At 40.0% G+C, this 25328-nt stretch overlaps 1 protein-coding gene across 8 annotated transcripts in view; it reads right to left on the bottom strand.

Moving 5' to 3' along the window:
- GRIK1 (glutamate ionotropic receptor kainate type subunit 1) overlaps positions 1-25328 on the bottom strand; it is a 474700-nt gene that overhangs the window by 151814 nt on the left and 297558 nt on the right. For all 8 annotated transcript variants that reach the window (XM_027540202.1, XM_027540037.1, XM_027539869.1 and 5 more), the window contains exons 2-3: positions 17650-17817; positions 12915-13172 (exon numbers count right to left, since the gene is read on the bottom strand). In XM_027540202.1, coding sequence (XP_027396003.1) covers positions 12915-13172; positions 17650-17817 — 426 coding nt within the window. The remainder of the gene's footprint in view (positions 1-12914; positions 13173-17649; positions 17818-25328) is intronic.

Here is a 25328-nt window from a genome sequence, read left to right as displayed (position 1 = left end):
GGAAGATCCCCTGGAGAAGGAAATGGCAACTCACTCCAGTATTCTTGCCTGGGAAATCCCACGGACAGAGGAGCCTGGTGGGCTACATTCCATGGAGTCACAGAGTTGGACACGACTGCGTGACTAACACTCTCACTTTTACCCTTTCCCCTAGAAGCTACATTTTTGTGTCTATGATGCTATGAGTTCTCTCATACCTTGGGTAGGTGTGGTTCTGAAGTACAGTAAATTTGAGAGAAAGGTACTCTTCAGGGTCAAATAAACCAGTGCAAGGAAAGAAGGAGTTGTAGAATCATATCAAAATTTAGTGCTCATTATCCTTCTTAATTTTTTAACTTCCTAGGAACTTGGTTCTTTTCAAATCAGTGTGATTGAAGGCTCCCAGGTACTGATGTGGTTGAAGGCTCCCAATTACCTCACCTACTTCCTCAGTGGCTCAATGGTTCAGTAGGTAAAGAATCTGCCTGCCATGCAGGAGACACAGGAGAAGATGCCAGTTCAATCCCTGGGTTGGGAAGATAACTCGGAGGGGGAAGTGGCAAACCACTCCAGTATTCTTTCCTGGAGAATCCCATGGACAGAGGAGCCACAGGCTATACCCACAGGCTCTACGATCTGTGGGGTTGCAGAGGGTTGGACACGACTGAGCACTATCACACACAAGCACAAATGGGTTACTTTTCCTCTTACTTCCAGAATCACTTGTCCTGAGCACCTGGTGGGTAACTAATAGAAAAAACTGAGCACACTGACTTGTGCATTTGTTCCTCTTCACAATAACCCTATGAAGAAAGTGTTATCATCTTCATTATTTCATGTATGAAAATCAAGGCTCAGAGCAATGAGGTAACTTACTCATGGTTACAAAGATAGGAGGAGCCATGGATTCAAACTGTCTGTGGGTCCAGCTCTCCGTCTTTCCACGTCACCATCATGCATTGCAAATACAAATTTGCTGATGCTTGAGGGAACAGGTATAATTTTGGATTATTTGATGGGATGGGGAAAAAGTTGAAAGAGGTACCCAATCTCCTTTCTTCTTTAGGCTGCTTACAAGTCTCTCCTGTATTTTTTTTCCCCTATTGCCCTCTTGCTTTATAATCAGGTTTTTTTTTTTGTTTTTTGTTTTTTTAAATTTGAGCATGGCCACAAGGGAGATCAACGTGGGCTTTAAATAAAATAAGCAAAAATTTTAAGAATTTCATTTCATCTGCTGCCACAAGCTGCTCTTTTGTTCTTTGCTAAATGGAATGTCTGTCTTGAAGTGCATCTTCCTATCATGATGACTTATACACATTAAGAGCCTTTAAAGTTGAATGCTTTCTCTCCCTTCATTCATTCATGTTTATGGGAAAACATTTCCTGGCTGTTCACTGTATGCCAAGTACCACACTAAAAGTTGGAGACACATGAACACATCTTGCTTTAAGGTCTTCACAGCCCATAGAAGGATTTAATGCCATCAAATCTTATGATGTACATGGACATTTCTTATTACTTAATTTCATAAATTATGACCCAAGGCTAATTGGGGCTGGACCAGCTTACTCAACCTTGTGTTAAGGTTTGCTATTATTCAGTCACTAAGTCATGTCCAACTCTTTGTGACCCCATGGTCATGTCCAAAGAGTCATGTACAACTCTTTGCTTCCCTGTCCTCCACTATCTCCCTGAATTTGCTAAAGCTCATGTTCACTGAGTCAGTGATGCTATCTAACCATCTCATCCTCTGCTGCCCTCTTCTCCATTTGCCTTCAGTCTTTCCCAGCATCAGGGTCTTTTCTAATGAGTTGGCTGTTCTCATCAGGTGGCCAAAGTACTGGAGCTTCAGCTTCAACATCAGTCCTTGCAATGAGTATTCAGGGTTGATTTCCCTTAGGATTGACTGGTTTGCTCTCCTTGCTGTCCAAGGGACTCTCAAGAGTCCTCTCCAGCACCATAATTTGAAAGCATCAGTTCTTAGGTGTTCAGTCCTCTCTATGGTCTAACTCTCACATCTGTACATGACTACTGAAAAAAACATAGCTTTGACCATAAGGAGTTTGTTGGCAAAGTAATGTCTTTACTTTTTAATGCACCATCTAGGTTTGTCATACAATTCCTTCCAAGAAGCAATTGTCTTCTAATTTCATGGCTGCAGTCACCACCTGCAGTGATTCTGGAGCTTAAGAAGAGAAAATCTGTCCCTGCTTCCACTTTTTCCCCTTCTATTTGCCATGAAGTGATGGGACCCGATGGCATGATCTCAGGTTTTTTAACATTGAGTATGGCTACTGGGTGGCAGATCCAGGGCATAAAGCCAGGTCCACCTCTGACTGCTTAGTAAGATCAAATATTTAACTGACTGAATGACTAACTAACTACATAAATAATTATCTGTGTAAATAAATAGAGAGAAAAAAAGAACTTTAAACCAGCATAAAACATTGAGCCTTTATTTGGCAAATGAGTCCATTAATAAACAGGATCCCTCCTCCTCCAAAAAAGTAACTGTGAGCTTTCACAATTGTTTCATAAAAGAAAGTTTTTAATACCAATAGAAGAGAAAGGAGAACTCAGTACAAAAGACTAGCTTTTAATTGGACTAAATTTATCTTTTGGAGAAACTCACTACTAAACCCTAATTTACTCATTTTGTTCATATACAGGTGAATTTCCCTCAGGAAAGAGAGGATCAGCAGATTTAAAGATTACAGACCCAAGATGTAGAAAGAATAAAGGGCAAGGAAGGGGAGGTTTATATTTATCTTCCAAAGCAATTGTTTGCTTTCAAAAAAGAAAAAAACAACCTTTCTGCCCTCATTAACAAACAGCAGAATTTACAATTCAAAAGGCTTTTTTAGTTCACAGGAGACAAAAATTTAGAGAAAGCCTTCCCTTTTGTTTGCATTTTGCAGCAATCCATTAATTGTTTACATTTCATTGTAAAGAAGTTAAAACTTGTTTTTAAACTAGTCATTACTTCAGGGAAAGATAATTGATTTGAACTGCTGCTGCTGCCGCCAAGTCACTTTAGTCGTGTCTGACTCTGTGCGACCCCATAGACTGCAGCCCACCAGGCTCCCCCGTCCCTCAGATTCTCGAGGCAAGAACACTGGAGTGGGTTGCCATTTCCTTCTCCAATGCAGGAAAGTGAAAAGTGAAAGTTCCATTGATCTATATTTCTGTCTTTGTGCAAGTACCATACTGTCTTGATGACTGTGGCTTTGTAGTAGAGCCTGAAGTCAGGTAGGTTGATTCCTCCAGTTCCATTCTTCTTTCTCAAGATAGCTTTGGCTATTCGAGGTTTTTTGTATTTCCATACAAATTGTGAAATTATTTGTTCTAGCTCTGTGAAGAATACCCTTGGTAGCTTGATAGGGATTGCATTGAATCTATAGATTGCTTTGGGTAGTATACTCATTTTCACTATATTGATTCTTCCAGTCCATGAACATGGTATATTTCTCCATTTTTAGTGCCCTCTTTGATTTCTTTCACCAGTGTTTTATAGTTTTCTATATATAGGTCTCTGGTTTCTTTAGGTAGATATATTTCTAAGTATTTTATTCTTTCCGTTGCAACAGTGAATGGAATTGTTTCCTTAATTTCTCTTTCAGTTTTCTCATTATTAGTGTATAGGAATGCAATGGATTTCTGTGTGTTGATTTTATATCCTGCAACTTTACTATAATCTTTGATTAGTTCTAGTAATTTTCTGGTGGAGTCTTTAGGGTGTTCTATGTAGAGGATCATGTCATTTGCAAACAGTGAGAGTTTTAATTCATCTTTTCCAATTTGGATTCCTTTTATTTCTTTTTCTGCTCTGATTGCTGTGGCCAAAACTTCCAAAACTATGTTGAATAGTAATGGTGAAAGTGGGCACCCTTGTCTTGTTTCTGACTTTAGAGGAAATGCTTTCAACTTTTCACCATTGAGGATAATGTTTGCTGTGGGTTTGTCATTGGAACAAAATAGAAAGCCCAGAGATAAATCCACGCACATATGGACACCTTATCTTTGACAAAGGAGGCAAGAATATACAATGGATTAAAGACAATCTCTTTAACAAGTGGTGCTGGGAAAACTGGTCAACCACTTGTAAAAGAATGAAATTAGAGCACTTTCTAACACCATACACAAAAATAAACTCAAAGTGGATTAAAGATCTCAACATAAGACCAGAAACTATAAAACTCCTAGAGGAGAACATAGGCAAAACACTCTCTGACATACATCACAGCAGGATCCTCTATGACCCACCTCCCAGAATATTGGAAATAAAAGCAAAAATAAACAAATGGGACCTAATTAAACTTAAAAGCTTCTGCACATCAAAGGAAACTATAAGCAGGGTGAAAAGACAGCCTTCAGAATGGAAGAAAATAATAGTAAATGAAGCAACTGACAAACAACTAATCTCAAAAATATACAAGCAACTCCTACAGCTCAACTCCAGAAAAATAAATGACCCAATCAAAAAATGGGCCAAAGAACTAAATAGACATTTCTCCAAAGAAGACATACAGATGGCTAACAAACACATGAAAAGATGCTCAACATCACTCATTGTCAGAGAAATGCAAATCAAAACCACTATGAGGTACCATTTCATGCCAGTCAGAATGGCTGTGATCCAAAAGTCTACAAGCAATAAATGCTGGAGAGGGTGTGGAGAAAAGGGAACCCTCTTACACTGTTGGTGGGAATGCAAACTAGTACAGCCACTATGGAGAACAGTGTGGAGATTCCTTAAAAAACTGGAAATAGAACTGCCTTATGACCCGGCAATCCCACCGCTGGGCATACACACTGAGGAAACCAGAAGGGAAAGAGACACATGTACCCCAATGTTCATCGCAGCACTGTTTATAATAGCCAGGACATGGAAGCAACCTAGATGTCCATCAGCAGATGAATGGATAAGAAAGCTGTGGTACATATACACAATGGAGTATTATTTAGCCATTAAAAAGAATACATTTGAATCAGTTCTAATGGGGTGGATGAAACTGGAGCCTATTATACAGAGTGAAGTAAGCCAGAAAGAAAAACACCAATACATCATACTAAAGCATATGTATGGAATTTAGAAAGATGGTAACAATAACCCTGTGTACAAGACAGCAAAAGAGACACTGATGTATAGAACAGTCTTTTGGACTCTGTGGGAGAGGGAGAGGGTGGGATGATTTGGGAGAATGGCATTGAAATATGTATACTATCATATATGGAACGAGTTGCCAGTCCAGGTTCGATGCACGATACTGGATGCTTGGGGCTGGTGCACTGGGACGACCCAGAGGGATGGTATGGGGAGGGAGGAGGGAGGAGGGTTCAAGATGGGGAACACATGTATACCTGTGGTGGATTCATTTTGCTATTTGGCAAAACCAATACAATATTGTAAAGTTTAAAAATAAAATAAAATTAAAAAAAAAAGAAAAGTGAAAGTGAAGTCACTCAGTTGTGTCCGACTCTTAGAGACCCCATGGACTGCAGCTTACCAGGTTCCTCCGTCCATGGGATTTTCCAGGCAAGAATACTGGAGTGGGTTGCCATTGCCTTCTCCATTGATTTGGACACTACTCCTAATTTTGCTGGGCTTCCCTGATAGTGCAGTTGGTTAAGAAGCCACCTGCAATGCAGGAGACCCCAGTTGGATTCCTTGGTTGGTAAGATCCCCTGGAGAAGGGAACAGCTACCAACTCCAGTATTCTGGCTGGGAGAATTCCACGGATTGTATAGTCCATGGGGTCGGAAAGAGTTGGACGTGACTTGACTTCGCTTCACTTCCTAATTCTGCTAATGGTCCTCCTATGTGTGAATGACAGCCCTGCCCAAATCATTCAGTACTTCCAGGATTGGAGTCCAGTTGGAGAGAATGGTAAGGTGTAGGCAAACCCTGGCAAAGGTGATGGGTTTTCTAGCACACTGCAGTAGTTTGTCGTTGTTTAGTTACTCTGTCATGTCTGACTCTTTGTGACCCCATGGACTGTAGCCTGCCAGGCTCCTCTGTCCATGGGATTTCCCAGGCAAGAATACTGAAGTGGCTTGCCATTTCCTTCTCCAGGGGATCTTCCCGACCTAGGGATCAAACCCAGGTCTCCTGCATTGCAGGCGGACACTACCATCTGAGCCACCAGGAAGCCCAGGGCAAATGATGACAGCTGCTAAACTTAGATGTAGGAGGTATAGGAGTTCACTGTATATTTCTTGCCATTTTTCTCTAAGTTCAAATCTTTCTCAATAAAAAGACAAACCATGAGCCTCCTTCCTCCACTCCCACCTCCAGCAATGCAATGATGGTAAACTGCAGTTGTGGTTTGAAAAGTGTTTGCTTGAGAACAGGGAGCCTGTTTATTCCCTATGAGTTTGAGCTGGGCTCTGCATGTAGAGATAAGTTTCAAAAGTGTCCAAGTGGCCAATTCTAAACACTTTCTTGGGCCATCTATCTGCTCTGTGTACTCAGACATGACACAGAAAAATGCTGATTTGCATGCACATCAACTCTGGGAACAGGTGGAGCATATGGAGGAAAAAAAAGAACCTGCTATTTCCAGTAGAAGTTTAAAAATTCCCCTGCCTTCTCCTTAAATAATAATAAAGTTTGCTATTTGCATCGCCCCTTCTTATGAAGTATCCGACATGTCTTATAAATAGCTCAGTAAACCTCAGAAGATACCTCTGCGGTGGTTAGGTGTCAGTGCTATTTTACAGTAAGGAAAGTGAGGTAGAGGGAGGTTAATTGTTTGAATTGGCCCTGAAAATGAGTCACAGATGCCAGGCATTGCAAGAGACCTTCAAGGTCGAACCCCTCCTTGATGCATGAATCCCCTCTACACAGCTGCTGCTGAACACCTCTTAGTTTGAGAAATTTTCTACCTCACTTTTTGCAGCTCAATCCATTTTTGGACAGCTCCAGTTATATTTAATGAGCAGCAGTTCAAAGGAAAGTTACCTAGGTTTTCTGGAGTCTTAATCCAATTCTCTGTTCATTTACATGTACCACATCAGTGGATTTGATGTCATAAAAATGAATGTGATGGGACCCAAAGATAAGATCACACAGTTTAAATATTAATTTCATCTTCATGTGAACTTGGAAACATGCAAAATGGCATTTCACAAACATGTTGGTATATTAATACATCCAAATCTAATAGGATTCATAAGGGGATCTATATACTCTCCAGAGGGGAGGAAAAAACCAGACTGAGAAATGGAGATGGGTAAGTGAGTGGAGTACTTGGGGAAATACAGCACTTTTAAGTGCTGATATTCATATGTGTGGTTTTTCAAAAGGGCATCAAAAAAGGCTAAAGACTGCCTGAAAGAAAAATTGTGTCTCTTAATGGAAAAGAGCCCCATAGAAGAATCTAGTCAAAATATTCAAGATTAACTATGTGCTACTTAGCTCCACCAGTATGTTTTGGTCCTGAATTCTGGCTAATATCAATGGTAGCTAAAAATAATAAGTCACCATGAAATATCTAAAGATTGGTTTCCTGAGCAGAAATTTGAAAATTTGAATGGGTTCTGGTCAGAGGATTAGAGTGGGTAAACAGAAAGGGTAGAAAGAGTAAGGGCAGAAGGAAAAGAACTGTAATGTATAATCATGTTGGTACTGAGTGCCCAGGATTTTCCATTCTCCAACTACTTCAGGTAGGATTGTAGGAGGGTGGGTAGCAGAGTGTTTTGGCTAGCACAGGTGATCATAACAACAGAGAGATGTAAATTATGATTGCTAAGGTGAAAAATTCACTTATTCCTTTACTTGGTACTGATTATTTTTTGGCTTGACCACTTATGTCAAAATGTTTAATTTTCTTCAAGTCCAAATTTTAGACCTTTGTAGGTTCTTGCTTCTATATAGTATATTTCTATTTTCTTTGGGGAAGTGAAGGAAAATATAGGCATAACAAACCCAAGTCACTGTTTAAATATAGCCAAAGAGTAGCTATTACACTTAATTACAGGGTGGTTGAGCATTTTAAATGAGTTAATTACATTCAATAATTAGAATAGTGCATGGCAATCAGTCAGCACTTCGAGACTTTAGTCATTGTAATTTTTGCAGTTGTCATTTTTCTTGGGTTTTCTTTCTAGATTCAGTGTTTCTTTTGATCATTGACATTTTTATATATGTTAGATTATTTCAAATGAATCCTCATTGTAAAACTTTGAGAGTATGTTTTAAGTGACAGATAATACTTCTTTATTGTAGGCTGCATTTTATAAATTTCATGCTCTGATGTGTTGAAAAATGACATAAGGCAACCATGGATAAAAAAAAAAACTTAAGTACTATGTTTTATGAACATATCTGGATGGAACTGACTTAACTGATGGCATCATCTAGTTCCATCAAAATCCTGAGGACCCTTGAGTTTGTATCCCAGTGTCCACTACATTCCTGAACTCCAGATTCATATATGAACTGCCTACTCCTCAACTACATGCGGAGGTCTAGACACTGCAAAATCAAAGAACAGATTTATGACTGAACCCCTGCTCCTTATTTCTCCAAACTATTTCCATATATACCTTTTCCCATCTCAGGCAAAGGTAACTCCATCCTTTGGCTCAGGCCGAAAAGCTTAGTTATCTTTGACTCCTCTATTTCTTTCATCCAGCCTACACTCCCTCAGAGCATTATGCTAGCTCAACATCAAAATACTTCCAGTATCTGACCATTCCTCACTCCTCTATTGCTATCACTTTCATCTCTTGCCTTGATTTCAGTAGGAGCCACCAATTTTATCCTTGCCTCTCTATGTCATTTTATTATACAAAGGCCAGCGTGATCTTTTTATGATATAAATTTGATCATGTCACTCGTCTTCTGAAAACTCTGCAATGGTTGCCCATTTCATGAGGAACTGAAGCTTGTTCCAATAATCTACAAAGCCCTCCATGATCTTTAATGCTCACAAGTGTGACAGAGTCACATCTTCCCTCTCTGTAATCCAACCATACTGGCTTCCTTATTTGTTGTAAATAAAGGTTTATTAGTGCAGTGCCAGTCGCTCAGTTGTGTCCAGCTCTTTGCAAACCCCATGAGCTTTACAGTCTATGGAATTCTCCAGGCCAGAATACTGGAGTGGGTAGCCTTTCCCTTCTCCAGGGGATTTTCCCAAGCCAGGGATTGAACCCAGATCTCCGACATTGCAGACAGATTCTTTACCAGCTGAGCCACAAGGGAAGCCCAAGAATACTGGAGTGGGTAGCCTATCCCTTCTCCAGTGGATCTTCCCCACCCAGGAATCGAACTGGGGTTTCCTGCATCGCAGGCAGATTCTTTACCAACTGAGCTATTAGGGAATCCCAAAGGTTTATTAGAACACACTACTGTGGTGTTGGAGAAGACTCTTGAGAGTCCCTTGGACTGCAAGGAGATCCAACCAGTCCATTCTAAAGGAGATCAGCCCTGGGATTTCTTTGGAAGGACTGATGCTAAAGCTGAAAGTCCAGTACTTTGGCCACCTCATGCGAAGAGTTGACTCATTGGAAAAGACTCTGATGCTGGGAGGGATTGGGGGTAGGAGGAGAAGGGGACGACAGAGGATGAGATGGCTGGATGGCATCACTGACTCGATGGATATGAGTCTGAGTGAACTCCGGGAGTTGGTGATGGACAGGGAGGCCTGGCGTGCTGTGATTCATGGGGTCGCAATGAGTCAGACACGACTGAGCAACTAAACTGAACTGGACTGATACTGTTTCTGTACTGCCTGTGACTGTTTTCTTGCTACGTCAGCACAATAGTTGTGACCAAGGCACTATGGCTCATAAAACCTGAACTATAGAGTATTAGTATCTAGCCCCTTTGAGAAAAAAGTTTGCAGGCCCTTGTTCTACAGAACTGACGGTGGTTACATTTCACTAACATTGGCCGTGAGAAAGCAGAAACTGCTGAATATTCTCCACACTGATTTGGTGCTCAGCTTCTCAGCTCTTTTTGATGCGTGTCGAGGGATGGAAGCCAGGCTTCCACCAGGGGTCTAATGAAACAGAGAGGATGACCAATGAGCAGCAGTTTCCCATTGCCTAGGGTAAGTGTGGGAGTCAGAGAGAAGTAGGTGACTGATGGGAAGAACATCCCGGCAACAGAGAGAGAGAGAGAGGAAGCGAGGCAAAACTTCACTCCCCATAACTGTTCTCTGGGGTCTCTCTACACTTGCTCTTCTAGAGGACAGAATTCTGCCTACTAGTATATAGTGATTTGGACTTTGTCCTCAGAGACACGCACAGTGTTCCTGTTGACTTCAATGGGAGTTATGGACCATTTAGTCCCATAGACATCTGCGCTGGCTTCAGGCTATTTAACAAACTCCTAAACAAATCCCAATAAAGTGCTCTCTTTAATGGGTACTTAATTCTGGTGTAAGGGTGGTGCTGAGCACACCTAAGTCCTTTCTTTTCCTTCAGGTTTAGTAAGTTTTCTCCTTTTTATGGCTTGATAATTACTGCAACCAAATCCCTGAGTCAAGCAGTATTAAACCCACTCAGAGTCAAAAGATGTCTGCTGTTATTGATCTCAGTTGACCTGTTTACTCTCTGGGTTCCAATTTAATGGCTCAATTGATTATTCATTTACATTTTTAATGTCTTTGTGAGCAAAATCATTTTACCATGAATCATCTCTAACTTAATGGGCAAACACACACTCATTTTGGATTTTTCAATTTTAGTAAGCATTTAATGAGCAACTGTGCACAGGTGAACTCAATAGGAATGAAGAGATTTCGGTTTCTTTTTAAAGGTAATAGAAATGATGGTTCAAATTCCCTCTATGCAAAATGGCTGTCAGTTGTGGGAACTCACTCGAAATCTAAAGGGCGGTTAGGATATCAACTTTTGTATTATCGTTTTGCAAATTATAGTTTTTCTCAATACAATTTGCAGTCTACAAGTTATGCCCACACCTTTAGTTAAATTAAATCCAGCTGCCACAATATTATTCATTGATTTGTTTTCCTTTTAGATGGTCCTGTTTTGCTGGAAATGGTAGAAATAATGAGAGAAAATTATGCTAAAGAATGTACTGCTGCTGCTGCTGCTAAGTCACTTCAGTCGTGTCCAACTCTTCGCGACCCCATGGACTGCAGCCCACCAGGCTCCTCCATCAATAGCATTATTTTATTAACTCATGGGATTCTCTATGTACAAAGATAGACAACATGAAAGGTCTTACTATACCAGTGTACAATATAATGTATATCATAAGGCTCTTTAAGTATACGTATGGAGTTCATTTGTTAATATGTTTTCTTCCTTCACAGCAAGCAGGTGACGCTCTAAGAAGCCACTGCCACTGCCTGTGGCTTATCCTTCCTAGTAGGACTATTTTGAATTTGGTATTTATAAATTATATGTACAGTCAACTAGTTTACTTCTTTTTAAAATGAGATGAGGTATAAGAAAATACATAAATGCATATTTCCAACCACAAAAGTCTGACAGCGGAAAATGGAAACAGAGTTTAGTGCCAAATAGAGGAGGCTCCTTGTTCATCTTCTGAGGAACAGTATCCATAAATGCTAGTATCTGGTGAGAAAGAGTGAAAAAGTGAGATACTATTAAAAAGTTTAGAAATGTTTGGTTTGGTTAATTTTTGCTGATAATTTTATTAGCCTTACTACCAAATGTATAGATTAAGGAAAGGAGATAATTTCGATTCTTGAAAAATAATTCCACAATGAAAATAGTATTATTCTTTCCACACGTAATTACTAAGCACTTCCCTATATGCCAGGACTAGGCGTATAGTGCTAGGTAGCAGATTTTAAAAATAAGATAAAATTCCAACTTTTTGGAATTTCTAGTCTCATAAACATTTAAACAGATCATGAGAGCATGTAATATAATGCTTATATTTATAATGTGCTGTTAACTCCCAGTGTGGTCTCAGAGAGCTTTAGAAAGAAAGGGGAGTTGAGTGTGATCATGGAGAGTGGAGGAACTTACCACCTTGGAGCTTACATGGCAGACCTTCCAAAGTGAGGGGCCAGCCTCAGAAAGAAAGATTTGGGATGGACTTGGGGGTATTTAAGAAATGATGTAAGAGAACTGGGGATGTAGCTCAGTTAGTACTTGGATTAATGAAGATGAGAATGGTTAGATGGTGAAGAGCTTTAAATTAGAAGGACTTGGACTTTCCTATGTGGGAAGTGTTGCTGGCAGAATTTAAACTGCGTGAAAGGGGTCTTTAACTCCAACAAGCCTCAAAATGTAAACAGAAGGCAAGATGGGGAGGTACCAATGAAAGAAACTTCCAATTGGGTAAGGTCAGAGAAATGTCTAGGGGGGTGCTCAGCAAGTATCTGTCCTTCACCTCAAAGTTAGCAGGTGAAACAAAGTGAGCTTCATTAAGGACTCATTACCAGGGTTCCTAGTCCTTTCCCCGTGAAATGATCAGATCTATCAATACAACCTCTAATTGGATTCTTCTGTTGATGTACTTAATTTTTTATTAATTTTTATTGGAGTACAGTTGCTTTACCTACCTTAGAAACTTTTCAAGATATTTACATAGCTACTTATTGAATTGGAATCGTACTTTGAAGTGGTTGTTTCCAAACTTTCTCTGTTTTATTTAACAATGGAACCATGGTCATATTCTTAATGGAGCTAGATACATTAAATTGCACCATTACTATTCAGATTAGATTACAACATATGTTAATAAGGTGATATTTCTTTTTTCTTAAAGTGCCCTTAAGTTTGATGATGAAAGGGTCATCAGAAACGATCAACCCTTTGGGGAGTTGATAGGAACCAGCTATCAACTGGTTCAAACTAGAATACTCAATTAGCTTCATATAAAAAACCATCTTCATGCACTCTGCCTGATGAGTCAATGTCTAGAGAATACGCTGGGTCCCTTTATGCCGACCACACATGGCCAGGTGAGGGCTTGTGTGAGTCCATACCTGTGCTATCTTCATACACCACGGTCACTGTCTTCCAGTTGTAGTAGAGGACCAGATCCAAGACCGCCCTGCTGATAGCCGCATAATCAGGGTAGAGGTTGATGTAAAACAGGTCTCTGTTGTCCACGGAGGGGTGTTTCCAGCGAGTCTGTATATGTGGAACCTCGAGAGCGTTGCAAATAGACTGCACAGCACTGACGGAGGAGCTATGGGAAGGACCAAAGAGAGCAGCCACACCAAGCGCCAGCTGGTCACATGCTGATGTCCACAGACAAGGAGAGAGTGGAGGAGGGGAAGTGGGGATAGGGAGAGAGAAAGAGAGAGAGCTCTGTGAATTTAATCTCCCCTTTCATGGTTCCTCCTTATTTGCACTATTGGAAACTTTCTTCCACTCTCCATCTGTGTGTTGAGGAAACATGCTTAATCCAACTTCCAACATCCCTAAGATACTAAATAGTAGAGATGCAGATGTTGAAATGATTAGCAACACATCACAGGGCCAATGCCCTGCAAACAAAAATGAGTTGTTGGTCTCACTTCATTACTTTTAATCAGATGGAGTTTAATCTCTTGATTGGTGTGATGCCACCCAGAAGCGCTCAGAGTGACTATAAGCCATTGGCCAAGTGAATTCAGTTCTGTCATGTGACAACGTGGCAGTGAAGATAACTAACATGGTCACTGAATCAGAAGCCTCTCTGGGTGGCTGCAGAGTACTTTAGTTCCAGTCCTTCCCAAAATTCAGAAAAGAGGTCTTGCTAAAGAATGCTCAGTGATACTGGTACTTAATTAATTACAGAATAATAGATTATCATAGCTTAAAAGGGTCTTAGAAGATATACGGTCCAACCCACTAATGTCATGAACCCACTACCTGGGCTTTCCTGGTAGCTCATCAGGTAAAGAATCTGCCTGCAATGCAGGAGACCTGATTGGATTCCTGGGTTGGGAAAATTCCCTGGAGAAGGGATAGGACACCCACTCCAGTATTCTGGCCTGGAGAATTCCATGGACAGTATAGTCCAGGGGTTCGCAAAGAGTTGGACACAACTGAGTGACTTTCACTTTTCACCTTTTCACTAATGTCATAAGCAATGCAGTGAGTCAGGGTCTCTGGATAATGGTAGAATTGACCGGAGTCCAGGGACCCAGCTCAAGGACAGGGCTATTTCTACATCAACATTCACCAACATGTAGTTGAACAAAATAAAGCAGATATGTACATAAAAATTAATTTTAACATTAATTTCTTTGTATTATAAGATTATGTACACTCCTTGATATAATTTAGAATATTGAAAATTATAAGAAAGTAAAAACAGCCCTGAAATTCCATCAACTTCGAATAATATAAATTCACATTGAGTTGACTAAAAGGATTGTTCAGGTTTTTCTGTAGAAGTTTGTAGGAAAATCCAAACGAACTTTTTGGCCAACCTAGTATTTTGGTATTCTGATTTATCTAAAAATTGAACATGATATAGATACAGTTTGATACATTGTTTTCTGTATTCAACACTAAGTTTAACACTAAAGGCACACTCTTACCCTCAAGTCATTATAAATTATGCAAAAGTAATATTTTTAGTGGCATAGAATAGCCTAATCCATGATGCTGAGTGTCATTACTTATTTAACTAGCCCTACGTAGCAAAGAGTCAGACATGACTGAACGACTGAACTGACTGATGATGCAGAATGGCGCGTCCCTGGTGGCTCAGATGGTAAAGAATCTGCGTGCAATGTGGGAGACCTGGATTAGATCCCTGGGTTGGGAAGATCCCCTGGAGAAGCGAATGGCAACCCACTTCTGTATTCTTGGCTGGAAAGTTCCATGGACAGAGAAACCTGGTGAGCCATGGTCCATGGGGTTGCAAACAGTCAGACATGACTGGCTGAGTGACTGAACATATGGTACTGAATTAAGTTGCTCCTAATTTTTGGTTATTAGAAGTGATATTATAAGCACTTATTGTAGTTCTTATATTTTTCTCTAGCTTTTACATTACTTTCTTAGAGTAGATTTTCAGTTGTAATTAAATGCTATTGATATTTTTAAATTTCTTGATATATATAAACCAAATTATCTTCCAGAGAGGTTGGGACAGATTATCTTCTATAACTTCATAAAGTAAAAGTGTTAGTCACTCAGTTGTGCCTGACTCTTTGTGACCCCATGGACTATAGCCCTTCAGGGTCCTCCATCCATGGAATTCTCCAGGCAAGAATACTGGAGTGGGTTGCCATTCCATTCTCCAGGGATCTTCCTGATCCAGGGATTGAATCCAGGACTCCTGCATTGCAAGCAGATTCTTTACTGTGTGAGCCACCAGGGAAGCCCTATCATAGATATATGCTGGCATTAAACATAAGTGTAAAAACATTTCAAATTTATATATTAATGCTAGTTTAAAAGAATTTGGAACTGATGAGAAACAATAGTTGAATATATGAATTAAATAATAGCAACATGTATAAATGAAGTTGTGTTGATTTTTCTAATAATGCCATTTCACAAGTAAAAGATAAGCAGAAAAAAATACATGGCCTTGTTAAGCTTATCTGACTTGATTTAAAGAGAAAAATTAATACATAAAATTTTGAGAATGATATTTCACATATCTGTAGGACAGCTAGTGTAGGCAATCATTCACAAGGATCTTTGTGACACTGTGCTCTTCATTACTGAATTACCACACAAGATGTAAAGGCATAATTTTCTAATACTATAGGTGAAAACTGTCCTCAGATGCTAATTTTCTGGATGTGCTTTCACTGGTTAGCAAGAAAAAGTGAAGGCATGAGAGTATATGAACTCTTGTTTTGTCTAACATCGGCAGTGGATTGAGATTTCTGCTAATATTTAGCTCGGGGATTCTAATATTACTTGACAGAAAGTCAATCCTTTTGAATTCTGTTTGCCAGAAAATTACCAGTTTTAAGAAGCTTTGGGAGTGTTTAATTTATAAATATGGTAGGTACTTCAGGTCACAAAAATGGTTTGGATTTTATGTGGGTTGAAGTATTATTGTTAAGTGTGGCTGGCTTTCTGGGGATATTTATTCAACAGTGTTTTGCATGAGTGTGTATGCGAGCATGTGTGTCTGAGAGAGACAGGGAGAAGAGACAAAGAGAGACACAGAGAGGAGATACAGAGAGGAAGGGACAGAGAGAGATCTAACTAACTCATAGAGATAATTTATGTGAAGATGCTTATACACTTTAAAGTTCTGTATAAACACAAAGTTTTATTATTTGTTTACAGACAACTCTGACCTATATAGTATCTGCAACTTTATTGATCTTTAAAAAGGGAAATATTCTTATACTCAGATGAAGCTATAGATTTTTAAAGAAAACCACTATACTATTCAGTTTTCATCTGTACTCCCAGGAAAGCAAATTTCAGGGTTTTTTTTGAAAGGACACAAGAATTTGGCAGAAGACTGTATTAAGTGAACACACCCTGCAGTCCTAATGAGGTTAACTCTAAGTGGAAACAACCCATGTTTAGTTACTTGGAAATTAGCGTGAACATGGCATTCATTGTATTCCCCTTAATTGTATGTGTTTGTAAGATTTTTTTTTTTAATGTGGACCTTTTTTAGTCTTTATTGAATTTGTTACAGTATTGCTTCTGTTTCGTGTTTTGGCTTTTTGACTGTGAGGCTTGTGAAATCTTAGCTCCCCAACTAAGGATGAAACCTGAACCCCCTGCACTGGAAGGCAAAGTCTTCAGTACTGTACCGCCAGGGAAGTCCCCATTCTGTGCCTTTCACTAGTTTACAAGTGTGAAAATATTTACCTCTCCGTGAGGCTTCGAAACTATCAAAAAGGTTAATTTTCTTTCTCTAAAAGAGAAAGAGCCCCTCGTATTCTGGGGTGATATTCCCAGACGAACACCTGTAGGGAAACCCAACAACTCTCTAGTTAGAGTCTATCTTCAAGTACGTCAAGTGCGGCTTGAAAGGGTCATCTTGGAAGTGTTTGGAGGATTTGTAATAAGTCCCACATCAAAGACTCTTTCCATGAGACAAACCTTGCAGCCTACATGCAACTTAGATTATTTTCTAGGAAATTGTCTTCTGTTCAGACACAAAAGATTTTCTTTGATCCCATAAATTTCCCTGCTTTATTTATTTATTACACAGTTCCATTATTTTTTTTCCTATTTTTCCCTTTTTAAAAAATTGAGGTATAATTGACATAAAATATTATAATAGTTTCAGGTGTAAAACATAATGATTCAATATTTATAATCTTCACATTTCTCTGATCTTGCGGAAAGGGAATAAGGTAATATTTGAGAGGATGCTAGGTAAACCCAGTGGCTCATGGCCGCTTAGAATTCAGGTTGTGAAGTCTGTGTGTTGTGGGCATTTCCACATGCTCAGTAGGTATGACCTTCCACAAAGTTTTATTTGACTGCACTGTACAATTTCATGGTGGTATCTCAGCCTCAGGAAGGAAAAACAGATCAAGCTTGACATTTTCCATTCACAGCTGAACCAGTTAATCATAGAGTGGAGGGCACTGAAGGGCAAGCTGATCAGAAAGGCCCAGAAAACAGAACTAGGCAACGTCCATTAGGAGGGTTCAGATGATGCTGGGCTGAGATCGCCGGCAAACCCTTGGCACAGAGATGTCTGCTGTGCAAAAGGGCAGGTAGCAAAGAGAAGGTGACTTGAGCAGAAACATCACCCAAAGAAGCTTTTACAAGTGTGAAAATAGTTACCTCTCCGTGAGGCTTCGAAACTATCAAAAAGGTTAATTTTCTGGATATCGTAGGTTAATGTGGTGTTAGGCATCAGGGTTCGATTTCTGTTAATGCTGGTGACTGCAAACTTGAACGCTAATTCTTCAACGTTAACAGGTTCATTTTCCACAGTTTCAAAGATCCCTCCTGCAGAAGCAAAAGAGATGCATGAAAAGCATTAGTTATATTATCCATGTGCATTCTTTAAAGAGAAGAATATAAGTGATATGAGCAAAAGGCCCAGAAGAATCAAAGTAAGGATAGTCAAAATAGATCCCAACCCCAGTTAAAAGTTACATCCGTCAGCATATCAGATGCAGATAAAAGTTCATATGTGTGCTTAAGATTTCAAATCCAATACTGGACTGTGCAATACCTATCAGATGGTGAATGGATTCCAAATATTTAGTATCACATCAAGTATGACTGATAATTCGATGGAGGATGATTATCCACAGTGTGGACATAAATCATTCTGTGGTTGACCTAAGCACAATCTCAGCTGTATCCTGGTAGGACAATCTTTCCTTAGAATGAAATTCATTCTATTAAAAAAAAAATAGACATTCTTGACTTCAGAAGAATCACACAGATTTGAGTAGGGTCAAAATGAGTCACATGTACGCTTAGATTTTTTTCAAAATGAACATACCTCTTCCTTGTGGCTCAGAATTCTGCAGTCATATCCTAATACTTTCCAAAGTGCACGGGCAGATTAAAAAAACAAAACAAAACTGTTTTTGTGTTACTTTGAGAAACTGATTGTGTTGCAGAGCAAACGTACATTCTATCTCTGAAGAGTGTTGAGTGTTCCTCCACTCAACAAACACATGCACTGTCTTTGCCATCTTAAACACGAGGACCTCATCACAAGCTACGATACAAAATATCAGCGCTTAAACAGTCATCAGAGAATTCAGCTCTGACTCTGATGTTCATAAAGGCAATATAAGTATTATTAAATATACATTCTAAATGTTCTTTCAGGGCTGTCCTGGGATTCTCAACAGACACAGAACATAATGTAGAGGCTCTTAACTGTTGACCACTTAACTTGCTCCTTGATTAAAATCAATAGTCCTCTATTTCTTTGGAAAAACATATTCATTGGTGCCCAGAGAAGGCTGAACACTTGTAACTAGTAGACTACTATTTGTTTACTCTCACCATTGAGACTGGTTTGCAAATGCTTCAAGTTTTCTCTCCACTCGAAACACAGACAAAAACAAAACAAAAATCTGAGTGTGAAAATCGAACATCACTGGCACAGGTACAACCTATGATTATTCTTTCTAAGAAAAAGAGCTTCCGTTGGCAGACTCTCACTTCAGAAAATGAATTTGACTCTAGTTTGAAAGAACAATAAATGAATACTCATCTGTAATTTTTAATTTAAAATTATTTGATGGAGAGGCAGATTCTTCCTAAACTGACTTTCTGTGTTAAAAAATCAACTAGTGCCCATTTTTGAAAGCTAAGATGTTTGATTTGACTATTTTGGCTCCTTAGGAAATGTCTCTGGGTTTTTTAGACTGATGATGTGAGATGCATGTGGAGATTATTTCTCTGTTCTCTGAGAAACCAGAGATGAATAGGACTTGGCTTTGTTAATGTTTTCCTGTGGAATCATATTATTTATTCTGAAATTAACCTTAGGAAAATGCCTGCTCTTTGACTTTGCATTTTTTTTTTTCTTTTTTTGTCAGACACTGGTAAACAGGTCCTAGGCTGGAGGGACTTTCAGATTCTCTCAGAACTGTCAGTAGATGCTCAAAAGGGATGCAGTGAGCTCCCACAGTAGACACTTGGTCACCAGAAAAAGATGGATGTATAGTGGCTTCCTGCCACAGTCCAGATGACCCACAATGGGAATAGCCCCTTCTTAAGATCAGAAACTCCTTGATGCTGGGATTTCCACAGTAGTTATAGCAATTACTTGTTTACTTGTCTATCTCCCCAAGAACATGGTGAGACCCTCAGGAGGATGGACTGAATCAATATCCTCACAGAGACCAAAGTATCTTAAAAAGTTTAACCTGCAATGATAGTTCAGCAGTCCCCAAACTTCTTGGCACCAGGGGCACGCTTCATGAAAGATAACTTTTCCACGGACCAAGGGTGGAAGTGGCGATGATCTGGGCATGATTCAAGTGTATTACATTTACCGTGCACTGTATTTCTACTATTGTTACATCAGCTCCACCTCAAATCCTCAGGCATCAGATCCTGAAGGTTGGGGACCACCTGGTTGAGAAAAGTTAATCATTGGCTAAGTCGCGAGCACCTTTAATCTGCAGGAGACAGGCTGGTAGGAAAGAACAAATACCTGTATCATAATCAGAAGTTCTGAAGTCTAAACCTTGGTCCACCTATTTTTTCTTTGAGAAAGACTTTTAAGTACCAGGAAGAAAGTTTCTATAAAATAGCTCTTTCACTATGAATATTTCATTTAAAACTTATAACAATACAGGTAGGAGGTAGTATATTTGTGTTCATAAATGAAAACATGAACAAAGATATGACACATTTTGCCCAAATTATTCATAATCAGAAATCCTTGTCTTTAACAAACTCAATTCATTATAAATATAAATATATTTACGTTATGATATATGTCATCTCTAAATGAAGTTAATGATGCTGCCTTGCTTACATTGGGCTTCCCTTGGATGATTGCTCTGGAAAGGGAATAGTAAATGCAGTGAAAGTAATCTGAACACTCAATCATGCCTCATAAATGAGTATTATTATACATGAATAGGGCTTCCTTGGTGGCTCAGCTGGTAAAGAATCCACCTGCAATGCGGGAGACATGGGTTTGATCCCTGGTTGGGAAGATCCCTTGGAGAATAAAAAGGCTGCCCACTCCAGTATTCTGTCCTGGAGAATCCCATGGACCATATAGTCCAAGGGGTCAGGTCACAAAGAGTTGGACACGACTGAGCGACTTTCATTTCACACATGGATAATGAGGATAAAGAAAGGACTCAGCACTTGTAGAACACCCCCTTCACTTCAAAATTGTTTATTGGTATAGAGTTGTATTTTACATAAAGCTGGCTATACCTGAGTTTAAGAGAATATTAAGTGATTTTGTTACGTGCTTAGGTGGTATGAGGGTACACTCTGTTTTGTCATTTTGGGGGCAATTTTCCTTCATTCCTTCACCAAGCAAGCATTATAAATGGTGTCATTAGCTCAATACCCCACCACTATCTCCTTTTTTCTTTAGTGCTAAGTTGCTTCAGTTGTTTCTTACTCTTTTTGACCCTACGAACTGTAGCCAGCCAGGGTCCTCTGTCCATGGGATTCTCCAGGCAAGACTACTGGAGTGGGTAGCCATTCCATTCTCCCGGGGATCTTCCCTACCCAGGGATCAAACCCGAGACTCTTATGTCTCCTGTACTGGCAGGTGGGTTCTTTATTACTACTGCCATTGGAGAAGCCCCAACCTTTTCTTCAGAGAAGATTGCAAATACCAAAAACCTATAGTGAAGTGAGATATATACAAGCCTGGGGAAGTACCAAGAAAGCGGAATATGATAGAAACAGGAAGAAGTTATTAAAAGGTGCCAGACCTCAAACAGAAGCAGACTCTTTCAGCATCAGCCAACTTCCTCTCTCCTCCCCAAAGCTGCAGATTTTACAAAATTGAATTTCAGTGTCTTTGATAGAAGGATTAGAGGGACACATACCTAAAGACATATGTGTTATTACTATTACTATTTTAAACTACTACTGTTATTTACTACTACTTCTGTTATTATTATTATTTTTAGATTTGTAGCTGTGAGCTTGTCAATGAGACCTTTCAAGTGTTTGGGGCTCTCCATATAGTCAACTTCTGGATGCCTGGGTTCCATGGTTTCCAGGGGAGGAACACCTAGCTTGTTCCTTCCTCTGTTTGTCTTCTGTGTTCTTTTCGCTCCTTTTGCTGCTCTGCCCCCCTTTCCCTTTGTCTTGAGGTCAATGCTTCTCTCTATTTTTATTATTTAAGCTGAGCTGAGCATGACTTCCCTTAAAAATTCAATGAGCCACAGAAGGGTTGGAGAAAGCAAAACTAAGAAAGTAGCTTAGGTTCAAGGGAGAGTTAAATGGCCCCTCTCACCCATGACCATTTTATTTTCTCTAAATCATCTCCGTCAAGTCAGTGCATAAGAGAAGAAAGCAGGCATTTGAGAGTTCCTCAGTGAAGGTAAGGAAACAAATGAAGATGAAAAACCAGCTTTCTTTCTTTCTTTTTTAACTGTAACTGCTGTGAAGCAGAGCATGGCGGATGGAGTGCAGGAGGGTGATAAACCTCAAAATCCATGTGCCTGGCTTTTCCATGTTCACTTTCATGACTTACAGTCACACCTCATATGTACCCAAAGTTAAGAAGTATTATTTGTATTTTTCACATACACTATTTTCTTTTTCTGTTTTTATTATGTGAATGACATAGAATTATTTTCCATTTTATTTTATGTGAATCAAACTGAGTACCGATTATCAATCATTCCTCATGGCCTGGGTATATGTGATATTGTGATTTGTGAGAAAAAGTTCATATTTGGTCTTTGACCTCATTTCTGGCACCAGACTCTTAAAACTTGAGATTTCTTAAGTGGGGAGAGCAATAAAGATGTCTTTTGTTGTATTAAAGAAGAGCTTTTTGAAAAATACCTAAGGATGGGAACTGCTTCTTAGGAGAATCTGCCATATGACTAGAGGATCGAAACTTTCAGACTCATTCCCAAGCCCATTTCTGACCTCTGGGAAGGGGAGTGGGGCTGGAGATTGAGTTCAAAGTACAATGGCTAATGATTTAAATGATCAATACCTGTGTAATGGAGCCTCTATAAAAACTCAAAAAGATAGCACTTAGAGAGCTTCTTCGGAGCAGGCAATGGCACCCATTCCACTACTCTTGCCTGGAAAATCCCATGGACGGAGGAGCCTGATAGGCTGTAGTCCATGGGGTCGCTAAGAGTCGGACACGACTGAGCGACTTCACTTTCACTTTTCACTTTCCTGCATTGGAGAAGGAAATGGCAACCCACTCCAGTGTTCTTGCCTGGAGAATCCCAGGGATGGGGGAGCCTGGTGGGCTGCCGTCTACGGGATCACACAGAGTCGGACACAACTGAAGTGACTTAGCAGTAGCAGCAGTAGCAGAGAGCTTCTGGGTTGGTGAACATGGGGATTTGGAGAGAGTAGGGTACTGGGAGAGGTCATGGAGGCTCCATAATTTTTCCCTGTACCTTGTCTTATGCATCTCTGCCATCTGACTGTTACCCAGGTACATTCTTTTCAATAAGCCAGTAATCTAGTTAATGGGCTTCCCTGGTAGCTCAGATGATAATCTGCCTGCAGTGTGGGAGACCCTGCAGTATGGGAGAATCTGATTCTAATTCTTTCTCCAGATAGATGGTGTCAGGATTGAGTTGAATTTCAGGATACCCAGTTGGTATCAGCTTTCCTGGTGGCCGATAGTAAAGAATATATCTGCGATGCAGGAGACCCGGGTTCGATCTCTGGGTCAGGAAGATCCCCTGGAGAAGGGAATGGCAACCCACTCCAGTATTCTTGCCTGGAGAATCTCACGGACAGAGGAATCTGGCTACAGTTCATGTGGTTGCAAAAAGTCCAACACGACTGAGTGACTAAGCACACAGCACAGTGTATTGGAGATTTGCTTGGTAGTATGAGGAAATCCTTCCTCTTCCAACATACATGGTGGAATTAAAATCAGAACCCTCTTAATATGGTTAGGGATAAGTCTCTGTCTTATCACCAACAGGAAGTTTGGACAAGGGTCAAAGGTCATCATCAGTATATACCTCCCAGCTTCTTCCCAGCTCACCCATCATTTTCAGCCTGAGGTCATGACAAATGATAATTTAGAACGCATTGTCCAAACAATATGAAAAGGTCAGAATGTAGAAAAGGTCTTGGTTTTATTCCGAGTCAGGTTCTGACTTCGTTTGTGAATATTGGTGCCATTTAAAATGATAAAGGTGGGCTTCCCTCGTAGCTCAGGTGGGAAGGTGGTAAAGAGTCTGCTGGTAATGCAGGATACCCAGGTTTTATCCCTGGGTTGGGATGATAAAGGTAGCACATCAAATATTCTATACACAGCAAAATTCTTTGTGTTCTAGAAAACATTTTTTTCTTAATAAAGGTTGTTATTTAGGCTTTATTCATGAGGGTCTAAGGTCTTTGTGTCGGTTTTTACAATTATACTCTGCAGGAAAGAAGGATGTTGGTACAAACGAAGCTAATGTGAAAGACTCTGTCCCTTCTGCTCTGCATCTCTCACTTGAGGAAAGTTACCACACATGCTCACTTGACAAGGAGTATAAAAAGATAAAATGTGTGCACATATTCTAAAGTAGTTTTAAAACTCAAAAAAACTGTTTTTGGTATGGGGCAACTTGGGACATATGGGAGCAGGGCTGCTCAGGGAACTTTGAGAGTATAACCTCCTTGGGCAAAGCTGTAAAGTGGCCTGATCATCACAATGGGCCACTGAGTGCTCCATCAAGCCATGGGCTGATTTTTGCTACTGCAGTGGGTCCAAATGGCAGAACATTGAGCCAAAGAGGGTTATTCCCCAAGCTTGAGCTCTCTTGGACACCTTGATAGAGTTCAGACTTCTTTGGGATCCATCACCTGTTTCTTCTTTCTGATTTCTCCCTTCTGGGGTTGGAATAACTATTTCATGCCTGTCCCAACATTGCATTTTGTAAATAACTTGTTTGGTTTCACAAGTTCATAGCTGGAGGAGAATTTTGTCTTGGGGTAAATTCTGCCTGGAGCCTCACCCGATTCTGATTTAGATGAAGTTTAGATTAGATTTGGGCTTTAGAGTTAATGCTGGAATGCTGGGGCTGTTGGTATGAAACACATGCATTTTCATGTGAGAAGGACCTGAATTTTGAAAGAATCAATGCTAGAATGCTACAGACTGAATGTTTGTGATCCTCCAAATTCATATTTGAAGGCTTAATGTGACAATATTTGGAGGAGAGGACTTTGGGAAGTAATGAGATCAGAAGAGTGGAGCCCTAATGATGGAATAAGCATCTTTGTAAGAAGAAGAAAGAGCAGTCTCCATCATATGAGGCTAGGAGGAAAGATAACCATCTACAAGCCAGGAAACATGTTCTCACCAGACACCAGATCTGCTGTCATCATCACTTGGACTTGACAACTGCCAAACTGTGAGAGACAAATGTTTGCTGTTGAAGCCACCCCGTCTATGGTATTTATCATAGTAGCCCTTGCTGACTCAGATACACATCATCTTCATTTTTTAGCCCAAGAGTATTGAAATTGATGGAGAAGGCAATGGCACCCCACTCCAGTACTCTTGCTTGGAAAATCCCATGGACAGAGGAGCCTGGAAGGCTGCAGTCCATGGAGTCTCTGAAGGTCAGGCACGACTGAGCGACTTCACTTTCACTTTTCACTTTCATGCATTGGAGAAGGCAATGGCAACCCACTCCAGTGTTCTTGCCTGGAGAATCCCAGGGACGGGGGAGCCTGGTGGGCTGCTGTCTATGGGGTCGCACAGAGTCAGACACGACTGAAGTGACTTAGCAGCTTAGCATTGAAATTGAAGATGGACAATTTAACAGAAGTTACATCTATGCATGTACCATTCTCTTCCAATA

Source organism: Bos indicus x Bos taurus, chromosome 1 (assembly GCF_003369695.1).
Source record: "Bos indicus x Bos taurus breed Angus x Brahman F1 hybrid chromosome 1, Bos_hybrid_MaternalHap_v2.0, whole genome shotgun sequence".
NCBI classification, from domain to species: Eukaryota; Metazoa; Chordata; class Mammalia; order Artiodactyla; family Bovidae; genus Bos; species Bos indicus x Bos taurus.
This window is presented reverse-complemented; position numbering and strand designations above follow the sequence as displayed.